Consider the following 13,021-nt stretch of genomic DNA (forward strand, 5'->3'; position numbering starts at 1 on the left):
AAAAAGGCGCAGTCGGGCGCGGGTAAGTGAAAAGGCACAATATCGGTTCCGCTGCGTCGGTTCGGCTGTGTGGATAGGTTGGGTCGGACCATGTGCACATGGGCGCGTAGGTTGCGTCTGGGTGCATTCTCTATATTGAATACACTCAGGTGTAATATATAATAACAGTATATATATATATATATATATATATATATATATATATATATATATATATAAAAGCTGTTCGGCTGTGGGCCAGTGGCTGTCGCCACTCGCTACCTCACGCGCTTCCGCTACCTCTCGTTGTGTCTCGTCCTCTCTCTCTTCTATTCCATTCCCAACTTGGCTGCCCAACCCTTGCGTCGGTAGACGGCGGCCGCGGCGAGGATAGAGGGTTCCCTGAGGAGGCAGTGATGGAGACCATGGCTAAGTACAACCGAAGCAACCCGGCAGTGAAGCGGATCCTGCAGGAGGTTAAGGAGATGCAGTCCAACCCCTCACCCGACTTCATGGCCCTCCCCCTCGAGGTCCCAATCTCAACCCTATCGCTCACTATAATAACGAAATTTGTCCGATCTGATCTTATTCATGCCTTAATCGAATGTCGATTGATTATTGATTGTATTTTTTCTATTGCGGTGTTCGGCGTTTTAGGGTCTCGATAATTTGTTGACCGGTTCGCTTGCGTTTTTTTCTAGATCTGTTAATTAAACTGCTAATACGATCAATTAGCAGTAGGAACTTGCTGCTGTAGTAGTTGAGGATCAAGTGGGGTATGTTTTAAATTTTATCTCCGAATGAAGGGAATATTTTTTTTTTTTTGCAATGAGACTCAATATGCCAATTTGATTCACTGCTAAGCTTCTTATGTATAATAATTATTACTAAGAGGTTCACTTACATGCATTTGACCAGGAAGACATCTTCGAGTGGCAATTTGCTATCCTTGGCCCGAGAGACAGCGAGTTTGAGGGTGGAATCTATCATGGCAGGATCCAGCTTCCCTCGGATTATCCATTCAAGCCGCCGTCCTTCATGCTACTCACGGTATGTAGTATTTATGTTCTAATTGTCATCTGTTATCTCACTAACGTGTTTGTGAGCCATTGCTGACTTCACTATGTGCTGAAGCCAAGTGGACGCTTTGAGATTCAGAAGAAGATTTGTTTGAGCATATCCAATTATCACCCTGAGCACTGGCAGCCATCATGGAGTGGTGAGTAACCTTTCATCATTTGTTTATAAATGACTGCTCAAGTGCTCTGTTTGCTAATGGGCCCCTCTAGTAAGCTGAAAAGCAACATTATTCATCGTCCACTCGTATATAATTTTGTGGGCTATATGAGCTTGGTGCAAAATAAATTTCTTTTCTTTTGGTCTTTGGATTTCCATCAGGCCAAGTACCCGCCTTATGGCTAGGCCAAAAGTAAACATGCATTTCTTCATTCTTAAGATGAATATATGAATGCTAGGGTTGAACAGTTGGTTTGCTTCTGAGAGTATTCAAGTCTGCAATGCTTTTTTGGTGGGCAGTTTTCAGTGCCATCAGGCCGTTACTTGAGAGGCATCATGTGTGTGTATGTGCTTCAACATTACAGTTCATAGAAGTCTTCTGTTGTCTTGTTTTTCTTTGCTCATGCATGCTTTGAACTCCTTTCTTTTGTTATAGCAAGACGTAGCAGTAACTTGGTACTCTTTCATGTGTTGGCACCATTTTTTCATGGTGCGGAAGAAAATGATTCTTTGGTTCCTAAGAAATCGTTCTGGGGCAAGTACTTATCTGCTTGGCCAGGCCAAAGGAGGAACATTTACTTTCTATGTAATGTTTACTTTTAGACTTTTAGTTGGGAACTATAAGGCTTGTGTTCTTCACTCCCTGCTAGGCAGCAATCCTGGCTCTGCCTGAAATCGGATGCCTGGGGTTGATGCATGCACTGGGGCACTGAGCAGCTTTTCTTGGGAGCAGATCAAACAACCACCAAATGCATGTTTGATTATGCTGTACATTCACTAAATTAGTATGATCCAGTCTATAAGAGCACAATGTTTTTGACTTTTGATTTTTAATTCAACATTTGTCAATAGCAGTTTTTTAGTTTATTTGCATTTCATTTGGAACAGTTTTTTTTCTGGTTCACTTACTATAATTTGGAAATGGACCAAATAAATTTGATATATATTAATTTCATACGCTTTTTTGCAAATAGGTTGGTGCTGTATTTGCAAATCATTAGGAATTGTATTTGGTTGTCCAATGTGGAAAGGATTGTTTTCATGATTTTGTGTTCACATAATTTTTAACTTTTAAGTGCTAAACTAAACAAATCTTGTTGCAGTGCGCACAGCGTTGGTGGCCTTGATTGCATTCATGCCAACCAACCCTGGTGGGGCATTGGGCTCATTGGATTACAAAAAGGAAGATAGACGGGCACTTGGTATAAAATCACGTGAAGCACCGCCAAAATTTGGGTCCCCAGAACGACAAAAACTAATTGATGAGGTAAGTAATTTCTAGTCCAACCTCAGGCTCAAAAAATGTTTACCATTTCTGTATCTTTTGACAATGGACTGTTTCAACCACAGATCCATGAGCAAATGCTCAGTAAGGCTCCTCCTGTCCCCCAAACGCTACCAAATGTGCCAAACGAGGAGTCTAACGAATTACCCGCATCTGACCCTTCTGGCGAGCATGCAGACAAGGTAGATGAAGGTGACAACACATCTGGTTCTGTATCAGACTCGTCTAGTGGCCTTCCTGTGCCTGAATCTGAATCGGGGGTTACAGAAAACACTGGTGAAACCTCAGCAGTTGAGGTTGCCAACCATCATGTGCCTGAAGCAAGCCACAGAGAGAACATTCCAAGAGTTAGTTCGTCTCACCAGAATCCTGCTGTTGCGATCCAGAAGCCAAATCATGACAGGCTGTTGACCTTGGCCGCATTTGGGCTGACTCTTGCTATTATGGCACTTGTGATCAAGAAATTCTTAAAAATCAATGGCTTGGGCGGTTTCATTGAGGGCAAGTTCTGAGTAGGGATTGTGCATAAGTTGGATGTAAGAGATGACTCATTCCTCATACTAATATGCTATAAGCTATATAACCCCGTAAGATTTGTAAATGACTGTTTAGTTATTATAGATGAAATCAAAATGGTGCGGTACTATTAATACCCCATTGTATCTAGTACACCTGATGGAAAGTGCCGAGTTTTGAGGCTTCTGATCTGATGTATATGTTTGCTACAACGTGCACTTCGTTTGTCTGCCATTATGACCAGAATTCTCAATCCTTAATCTCCTTCTAGAGAGTTTTGTTGATAAAATTTCATGGAACTGGCACTGGTAAATTTCGTGGAACTTGATGTTGCAGAAATTGAGAGTTCTTTTAATAACGATCAAACTTCATTCAACGACGTGCTGTAAAAAGGGAAAAACACTTCCGTTGTGCAGAGGACAGTCCAACCTCAATGGGCACAAAGTTACAGTATCCTGATTTTTGCATGAAAAGGACAGTTGTTGAGACTTGAGAGAGAGAATTGGTTAGTACTCTAGCCCGTTTTGCTATTAGATGCGCTGTCTGGTTTAGATTCCTCCCAATCTTGAAAATCTTGTACCTGTTGTTAGAGTTGATGAACATTTGTGTGAAGGCTCTAATAGTCAAATCTAGTAGAAGAGGAGTGGTAGAGTTGGAAAAGGTCATGATAGTTTGGTGACCCAAGGTCGAGCAAAGAAACCATCCTGCAGCTAAGATGGCAATGGCTCCGATTACCTGCAGTAAATTCCTCAAGATTCTTTCCCCACGAGAATGTAAATAGGAAAACCCTCTTGAGGGCTAGTTTAAGAGCCACAAAATCGGAGGGGCTAAGATCCCCTCCTTATTCAAAATTGAATAAAAAGAAGATTTTATCCCTCTAATCCCCTTCGGTTTTTGGACTTCCAAACTAGCCCTGAGAGGTAAACGGGGTCAGAGATGACTGATAAGGAAGTATTCTCTATCCCCGTTTCCTGCAGGGACCCGTTAAACTTACATATGATGATGTTTTTATTTAATATATAATAATATAAATAATTATCTTGTCAAGAGATCACTCGTTGTACAAATGTGTTTATTTTGATGTACATATAATGATTTTTTTACATCTGACAATGTGTATAAGTGATAATGTTTTATATTAATAACAAATAAAGTATGTCATGATTATAATTTAAGCGGAGATAGGGATCCCGACGGAGATTTATCTTCACGTGAACATAGATGGAGAAGAAATGTTCCCGTAAGAGTTTGTGAGGATCCCCGTATGGAACTTTTTTTGTTGCGGGGACGAAGATGGGGAGTCAAAATCCGACAGAGAATTCTCCGTTGCCATCCGCAGCTAAGGCCAGTGCTGCTACTTTTGCCATTAGAACTGATGTGGCGTTGCCTATTGTTTCTTGTATGAAAATGGATTGTGTTGAGCGTACTTGGGTGTTTATGACGAACACACCAAAAACAACAGCTCTATTCAAGTGATGATTTTGATCATGGTCTATTGAGGCATCCCAGTAGCATTTTGTTCCTAGCGAACTAATCCTGCAGGGAAGCGGATCAAAATATCGGTCAAGATACAATATCAAGCTATCGGTCAAGATACAATAGAGTGTGTGATCGGGTTTAAGATAAAGAGAAGAATTTAAAGTTTGAACAGTTATCTAGGTGTCACTAGGTGGATCAATTCATTGCATTTGCATGAGAACGTGAAAAAACTTTTAAAAATGATTATGAAAATGCTAGCACACTGCACAAATGCTGGAACATATTTAGAGTTGACACAATTGATAATGGATTAAGAAAAAAACGAGCTAGAGGTCAAGCTCTTTAAACGGAGGCCAAACTCTAATTTAGTGAAAAAGACAGCTTAAATAACTATTTAATATTAATACAAATCATCTAACACATGATGCACAAACTTCCAATCATCACATGGACTAAAAGAAAAGATAAATATAAAGAAAAAAAGAATAAAAGAGAAGCCGCGAATTAAGAAACACTGCGAGATCATGCGTTCATCAGACGTAGCCCAGATGTTCAACGATATGCTACAGATCAGCAGTGCGTTTATTAGACGTAGCCCAGATGTTCAACTATATGCTAAAGAGATCAACAATGAACATATAACGATGAGGTCAAATTTGAACGATATAATAGACATCTCATATGAGTATATGATATTTTTAACGTTGAAGTTACTGCCTCCGTTTTCAGATATTTTGTCACTAGTTCACTTTTGAATTAAAACACGACACATAAAAAAGAAGAATATTTATCGTCCGCTAGTTCATTTTTAAATCAAAACACCATAAAAAAACGGAGGGAGTACTATGCAAGCCAAATAGTTCAAAAACTCTACAATCTCGGTGGATCTACTCAACGGTAATTTTTTTTTACAATCTTTGAAGCCTCTGGATGCAGAATGTTATGTAGCCAGGCTCTTTAATACTGTTAATTCAATTCGAATGTCCATCAACAAGGATATATCCTAACCGTAGTTCTTGTTTTTTTACAATCTTTGACGCCTCTGGATGTAGAATATTATGTGGCCAGGCTACTAGAAACACCGCGGCGCAAACTCAGCTCCAACAGACACATTGATACAACAAACAAAAATGTTTGACAGTTCTAGCCCACTTCATGACTAACTGGAAGCTGGAAGTGGTTGAAGGGCCTTGAGGGGATTCATGATTACTCCATCAATAAGGCCATACTCCTTTGCTTCTTTTGCGCTCATAAAGTAGTCGCGGTCAGTATCTACATTGATCTTATCCAGGGGCTGCCCAGTGTGGTATGCAAGATATCCATTTAAGTTAGCCTTGTGGTGCAGCATCTCATTGGCCTGAAGAAAATAGTCAGAAACTTGAGGGTCAGCAACTGCTGGTGTAAATAACAATTGTAATTCTTACTCAGTTGTCAAAACACGGTCTCATTGGCTTGTAACAATATGCAATATAGAGATAAAAAAAAGCAATATGCAATATATAACAACCGTGAGCCCAACTGAGTATGAAAATCAGAAATACGGATCTTTGTTGAGAAGAAATGAGAACTGAGAATATCTTTGGTCAAGACACCGTACTGGTCTAGAAAAAGCATGACATCTTCCATAGTCCCATGTTGCGAGTTTACCTGAATCTCAAGATCAGTCTCCTGTCCTTGGGCTCCTCCAAGAGGTTGATGGATCATTATCCTCGAGTTTGGTAAGCTGTATCGCTTTCCTGCGTTATATTTTCACCAATTTTACGACTTCTATAATGAAGCTTGGATATGCAAGCTACACCTACATGTACTATTTTATTAGCAATCACTACTGTTACCTTTGGTCCCAGCACTAAGTAGAAAAGCTCCCATACTGCCAAAAGGAAACATCAAACAGCAGAAAGAGTGTAAGAATCTCCAGGTAATAAAAGTTAACATTGTGTGAGACATGACATAATTTGGAGTTAAACAATAATAAGAAATGGTCACAAAATCTCAGTAATAAATAAATAAACATGTTCACACCAACAAACTGTAAAACTGAAACACAAATTAGATCTCTAACATTCTATATTTAATTATCTATGGCTAGTTTGACTAAAATATTAAATACTAAAATCAGGAATACATAATTCTTATTTTGTGAAAGCATACTTCATTCCTACATTTTATTCGTAGCAGAACTACAAGTACCAAAATTAGAATGCAAATTAAATCACTAGGCATTTCTGTGCAGATAATCACTGAGCATGCTTGCTACAAAAATGTGAATTTGCAGAATAATAACCTCGACACAGGACAAGTATGCAAAATTAAAGCACATCAATGCTTTTGGCATCCATCTGGAGTTGGCAACTGTGTAATTTGAGAACTCTAGTTAACTGAAGATATGGTACTATGGTAGCTTAAAAACTCAAACCATGCAAGTCTTGTCTGCAAACAGGAACTATACTAGCACAACCAAGGCCATAAACATTCTAGTTACAATCCTAAATCCCAGACTAAGCAGGTTACTATGAACTGAACATTCCAATTAGTATTACTGCAAACACAAAGGATCAATTGTGCTTCCGACATTGAGAACAGAATAAACTGCATAGGGAAATAAACCCAGACTGAAATAATCAAACATGAAGATGAAGATCATATAACATGCAAAGCACTGAATCAATTGATGGTCGTTCAGCAGCATTTGTGTTCAGTACCTAGCAGCTAGTCCGATACAAACAGTGGATACATCAGGCCTGATGTGCTTCATTGTATCAAATATAGCCATTCCTAACAGAAAACGAAAATGCATTAGAATTTAATTGAAGTAGCTAAAGCAAACATACTATGTTCTAAATGAGCTATTACCAGCTGTCACTGACCCTCCTGGTGAATTCACATACATAATGATATCCTACAGGAAAGTTGACAAGAATCAAGCACTAGATGGAAGAAGCCATGTTTGAAATATATCATTGTCATGTAATTGAGTCCTTAGCTAGATGAAATGACAACATTGGCTAAACCTACAAGTTCAGTGATCACAATTGTATAACCCAGTTCCACACCACAGAAAATTAGGTTGTCCGCAGTGGTGACTGTAAACATCAGCCTCAAATATTTACAGTAGAATATAGAACTGAGAACCACTGCAGCAGTCGACTGGAAACGCCACCGTAAGTTTTCGGTTGGCTGGGAGAACCTCACATCCAAGTAATCCAACACACTCTTCCCTCCGACTAGATAATCTCTCTCCTCTTCCCTTCGGTTGGCTGGCAGTTAGGTGTGGACAGAAGAGAGGTGAAATAAATAACAAAATATGTGGTAGTTGGTTTAGGGTAGAGATATAGAGTGAATATGACTGCAGAGGATTGTGGGATGGGGTAGAGAATCTTGCTGATCAGGATGGAATATTCCTTTTAGGGTAGAAATTTAGGGTTCCATAAGTGCGGACAGCCTTAAAGCGCTATACAAAGTTTAGTACTACAATGGTGATTCACAGTCTGGCATCAACAAACAAAGGTTCATTTAAAGCACAAACATGCTCTATTCACATGGAAATTACAGCAACAAACAGTTTTCTCCTTCGTTCTCACCTTAGTGGGATCAATAGCGTCCAGGTAGAGCAGCTGTGCTACAATGATGTTGGCCATATCATCCTCAACAGGACCACCGCACCGGATAATCCTCTGCAGAGAGGGATGTAGTCACACAAACCTCACAATACAATCCAGTAAACCCATCCTAGTCAGGAGGCCACACACTTGTACAAAATATAGTGCCATCGTACGTGCTGGAAAAGCTGACTGACGACGCTCTGGAACCGCTCCATCACCATGGGCGACGGCCCACGCTCTTGCCCCGCCGCGGAATCCACTGGAAAGTAGGGAGACCTCGGCACCACCAAGTCATCCCTAACACAGGCACGAGCAGCTTTAGAAACCCCGTGGCACCTAACCAAGCCCATTTCAGGCAGACGGCGCGAAGCTCGAAGGGCTAAAAACAAATTCCACCTGATCGACCAAATCCCACGCCGGGGAGCAGCCCCGTAAGGCACCGCGCCTCCGGCTACGGCGGCACGAGCGCACCTCCTGCTACTGCAAGCGCCGATGGAAAGTTAGGGCCGACAGAAAGGCCGGGAAGATGAAGGCGAAGGGAGAGGACAGAAACCTGAGGAGCTGGAGAGATCTGGGAGCGGGGTTAGTGTTGGGGTTCGGGTGGAGGAGACGAATGGTCAGCGAGGAGGAAGAGGTAGTGGTGGCGATCGCCATGGATGGAGTGGGAGACTGGGAGCTCGCGTGGGGTTTTGGGCGGAGGCCGAAGGGGGGGGGGGGGGGGGGGGGGGGGACTGGGGGGTTGGTCTGTTATCCGCGAGGCGAAGTGGGGTTATTTGGTTGTATGCCCTCATCGAATGTGCGTTTGACCGGAATACCCTCGTTCAATCGGGCTTCGATTCATTTCTTAAACAGTGGCTCCCTCTTAAAGTACTCTTTCATCTATTTCTAAAAATAAAAATCAATTTTGCCTGTTTAAGAGTGTCAAAACTTCCAATTATACATTCACCTTCTACTTTTAGCATCTCTATTCTCTCCATAAAAATGTGTTGATGACGCGGGCCACGGCACACACACTACTAGTAGCTAGCACGACCGTCGATAACTTTGTCAAGAACGCCACATTGGGAGCAATGATGACGTTCAGGATGGCGCCACACGCACACCTCTCCATTTACAAGGTGTGCATGTGCAGCCGTTGGTCCATCATAGACATCATGGTCGGGCTAGACGCCATCGTCCAAGACAGTGTCAACGTGTTGTCCTTCTGCATCGTTGCCTACTCGGGCACGTAGTTCAAATATGACCCCATCGTTGTCGCGGCGTTCAAGGCTATAGAGCGTGTGAAAGGGAAATGTGTCATTGGTCCATTTTTAAGTGTTTTGGTGATTAACTGTTCAATGCACCACTATGAACTAACCACCTTGGTATGAGCATGAGCACAAGTTGTAATTGAGCAAATTGAAGGTGCAAAGTCCAAATGAGTTGGATTAAAGGACCAAAGGGTGAAGCCTTGGGCAAAACCACAAAAGCAGGAAGTTTAAGTGTTTAACTAAGTTGCACTTACTTTATGCTATGATACTTGCACTGCTATTTGGCTACTAACCTCTATGTCGAAGTAAAGTGACATTTTGACTAAGTTTGAACATATTGCAAACTAATATGGAACAAAGTAATAAAGGTATGTTTCTAGCACTTAGTCAATTGATTTAGTTGTCAACTATGTTCATCTAAGTGCTAGGGAATTCGTCAAGTTGAGCCAAAAAGAAGCAAAGAAGTCTGGCACAAAACAGTAGAAGTTGGGCCAGACTAGGCACCACTGGACTGTCCGGTGCTGGCCTGGTCGACAGGCCCAAACTGGTTGCTCTCGAGAAGTTCTCGGGCGCGCTAGCTTAAATTCACCGTACTATCCAATGTGCATAGGACATGTCCGGTGTACTAGACGCGCAACGGCTCTTCGCCCACGCCAACGGTCGGTCGCGCGATCCGCGCCAGCCATGTCAGCACGGCAACGGCCGGGTGTGCCACCAAACATGTTCGGTGCCCACCCGAAAACGAAAGCGGCCAATCAGACGATTCAGTGGTCATTCCGGTGCACCTGAGGACAAAAGGCAATTAGCGCTATTCAAATGTGACTTCTAAAAGGGAAATAGCCTCAAACATTTCCTATAATCGATTTTAGTGTTTTACGACCATCACAAACCTTATGGACTAAATAGTTTGCTTAGTTAATCTTTTCTCAGGTGCATAAACTTCATATACACATACAAGCAAAATGACCTTGGGGCAATTCTATAAGTTTGGAGCAAAACAGATTTGCACCAACCTATGGTGCACCGGACTGTTCGGTGTGCACTAGACAGTGTCTGGTACCCACGCTGGGGCGCCCAGCGAACTGGCCGCTCTCGGGAATTATCAACGCTCCTCGGCTAAAATTCGTCGGACTGTTCGGTGTGCACCGGACTATCCGGTGAGCCCATGAGCAATGGTCGACTTCGCCAACGGTCGACTGCCATGGCAGTCTGAAGCGTAAGAAGATCAGAGACAGTCTGCGATGTCAAATCGCACCGGACTGTCCAGTGCACCATAAGGACAGACGACTTCAATGGTCAACAGCTCCAAACCATAACGGTCGGCTGACATGGCACGCACCGGACAATGAACAATGCCATGTTCGATGCGCACCGGACTATCCGGTGTGCCCATCGACGGTGAACTCAGCCAACGGCTAGAATAGTGGTTAGGGCTATAAATACCCCCCAACCACCACCATTCAAGTCTGAAAGGGAAATGGGCTTAAAATATTTCTTATAATTGATTTTGGTGTTTGACGTCCATCACAAATCACGTGGACTAACTAGTTTGCCTAGTTGTCATTTGTCTCAGGTGCATAAAGTTCAACATAAACCAACAAAGAAAATAAGTTGGGGAACTCTATAAAGTTTGGAGCAAAGACATGCATTGGTGCTGCCAGTGGCGCACCGAACACTGTCCGGTGCCTAGGCCGAGCAGCCCCACTGAAAGGGAAATAGGCTTTAAACCTTTTCCTAAATGATTTTGGTGATTGAATGTCCAACACAAACAATTGGACTAATTAGTTTGCTCTAGATTATATGTTCTACAGGTGCCAAAGATTCAACATAAAACCAATAAAAAGAACAAGACAAAAGTCAAAAGAAAAGGAGCAAAGGGGCAACCGAAGGCACCCCTGGTCTGGCGCACCGGACTGTCCGGTGTGCCACCGGACAGTGAACAGTACCTGTCCGGTGCACCAGGGAACTCAGACTCAAACTCGCCACCTTCGGGAAAGTCTGGGGGCCGGCGCGCTATAATTCACCGGACTGTCCGGTGTACACCGGACAGTGTCCGGTGCTCCAACGGAACGCGGCCTCAGGAACTCGGCAGCCTCGGGATTTCACGAAGACTGCTCCGCTAAAATTCACCGGACTGTCCGGTGTACACCGGACTGTCCGGTGTGCCAGCGGAGCAACGGTCATCTGCGCCCAACGGTCGACTCTGACAGGAAACAGTGCAGAACAGTACACGCGGCAGAAGTCAGAGCAGAGGATCAGAAAGGCACCGGACTGTCCGGTGTGCACCGGACTGTCCGGTGCCACATGAGGACAAAGCCTCCAACGGTCGACCAGCTCCAATCTCAACGGCTAGGATGACGTGGCTGGTGCACCGGACATGTCCGGTGTGCACCGGACTGTCCGGTGCGCCCATCGCTAGCAGACTTCATCAACGGCTAGTTTTTGGATGGTGGCTATAAATACCACCCCAACCGGCCACTTCAAAGTGTGGGAGTCCAAGCAACATTCCAAGTCATCTAGTTGACATACTCAAGCCCTCCCAACCACCTATATTCATTGATCCATCATATACACAAGATTTAGTCCACTACACCCAACACAAGTGCCACAAAAGAGAGAGCAAGCAATTGAGAGCTACTCAATTGAGTTTAGCCCTAGCGCCTTGTGAGATTCATTGAGAGATAGTGTGCGCTACATCTTTGTGTTCATTTGCGCGTGGAGTTTTTGACTCCCATTCGAACTTCCTCCAAAGTGTTGGAGGCTTGTAAAAGCTAGCAAGAGACACCAAAGATTGTGGTGGTCCTTGTGGGATCGAGAGTGATCCTTGAGAAGAAGAAGAGCTCGCCGATCCTTGTGTGATCGGGAGAGAGGGAAAGGGTTGAAAAAGACCCGTCCTTAAGTGGACTCCTCAACGGGGACTAGGCCTTCGAGGGCCGAACCTCGGTAAAACAAATCACCTGTGTTCATTGTGCTTTTGCTTGTGATTTGTTTGCTTTCTCTTACTCTAAGTTCTCTTGCACTATTCTTTGCTCATATCATTTGGTGTTGCTTCAAGTTAAAATATCATTTAAGTGAAGCAACACTCCGCAAGAAAAGAACTTGAGTTAGTGCTCTTTTTCATCTAAGCTTTCTTGCTTTGTTATCATAGAATTATTAGTTGTATTGATTTATCACTTCCGCATTATTTGAAAGCTATACTTTTTACTAGCAAGAACTTAGTTTTTATACTCCGATAATTGTTCATCTTGTTCTAACCACTAATCAAAGGATCTAGTTGGGGGATAAAGTGTTAATTTTCAGGTTTCGCCTATCCACCCCCCCTCTAGGCGACTTTCAATTGGTATCAAAGCTAGGCACTTCATCTTGAGTCTAACAACTCGAAGTGATGGCTCGTAGAAGATCCCAAAAGAACAAGAAGACTCCTCCAACGAACGCAACTCAAAAGGAGGTAACTCTTGAGATATTACTTGATGATTGTTCTAATTATGATTCATGGTCTACTAGTGTGATAAATGCCTTTAGAACCATACATCCTCAATTAGAACAAATTATTGACAAGAGTATTTTTCCCTCTAGTTTTAATGGAAAAATTAATTCCGAGGAGGATCAAAGATGTTATCGCTTAAACTACCTAGCTTTTGACATCTTAAACAATTCTCTTAGCAAAGAAGATT

At 42.8% G+C, this 13,021-nt stretch overlaps 2 protein-coding genes across 2 annotated transcripts; one reads left to right on the top strand and one right to left on the bottom strand.

Moving 5' to 3' along the window:
- The first annotated feature begins 240 nt into the window (after window positions 1-240).
- Window positions 241-3,224, top strand: LOC103634565 (ubiquitin-conjugating enzyme E2 32-like). Its single transcript, NM_001347211.1, has 5 exons — window positions 241-509; window positions 898-1,029; window positions 1,114-1,198; window positions 2,319-2,482; window positions 2,566-3,224. Exons 1-5 carry the CDS (start codon window positions 396-398, stop codon window positions 3,010-3,012), a joined length of 942 nt encoding a protein of 313 aa, NP_001334140.1. The 5' UTR covers window positions 241-395; the 3' UTR covers window positions 3,013-3,224.
- Window positions 3,225-5,427: 2,203 nt separating this feature from the next.
- LOC103634566 (ATP-dependent Clp protease proteolytic subunit 5, chloroplastic-like) lies at window positions 5,428-8,794 on the bottom strand. The gene is made up of 9 exons (NM_001301546.1): window positions 8,651-8,794; window positions 8,494-8,577; window positions 8,271-8,394; window positions 8,077-8,169; window positions 7,349-7,394; window positions 7,198-7,270; window positions 6,331-6,365; window positions 6,143-6,231; window positions 5,428-5,852 (listed from the first exon to the last, which is right to left on the bottom strand). Exons 1-9 carry the CDS (start codon window positions 8,749-8,751, stop codon window positions 5,655-5,657), a joined length of 843 nt encoding a protein of 280 aa, NP_001288475.1. The 5' UTR covers window positions 8,752-8,794; the 3' UTR covers window positions 5,428-5,654.
- Window positions 8,795-13,021: the final 4,227 nt, after the last annotated feature.

This window comes from Zea mays, chromosome 1 (genome assembly GCF_902167145.1).
Source record: "Zea mays cultivar B73 chromosome 1, Zm-B73-REFERENCE-NAM-5.0, whole genome shotgun sequence".
NCBI lineage: Eukaryota > Viridiplantae > Streptophyta > Magnoliopsida > Poales > Poaceae > Zea > Zea mays.

Excerpts from the sequence above, each read along its gene's own strand:
- LOC103634565 (NM_001347211.1), top strand. The coding sequence starts at position 396 with ATGGAGACCATGGCTAAGTACAACCGAAGCAACCCGGCAGTGAAGCGG. Across the intron at positions 510-897 it reads TCATGGCCCTCCCCCTCGAG|GAAGACATCTTCGAGTGGCA; the intron begins GTCCCAATCTCA and ends GCATTTGACCAG. Across the intron at positions 1,199-2,318 it reads CTGGCAGCCATCATGGAGTG|TGCGCACAGCGTTGGTGGCC; the intron begins GTGAGTAACCTT and ends ATCTTGTTGCAG.
- LOC103634566 (NM_001301546.1), bottom strand. The coding sequence starts at position 8,751 with ATGGCGATCGCCACCACTACCTCTTCCTCCTCGCTGACCATTCGTCTC. Across the intron at positions 8,170-8,270 it reads TCAGTCAGCTTTTCCAGCAC|AGGATTATCCGGTGCGGTGG; the intron begins GTACGATGGCAC and ends CCCTCTCTGCAG. Across the intron at positions 6,232-6,330 it reads ACTTAGTGCTGGGACCAAAG|GAAAGCGATACAGCTTACCA; the intron begins GTAACAGTAGTG and ends AATATAACGCAG.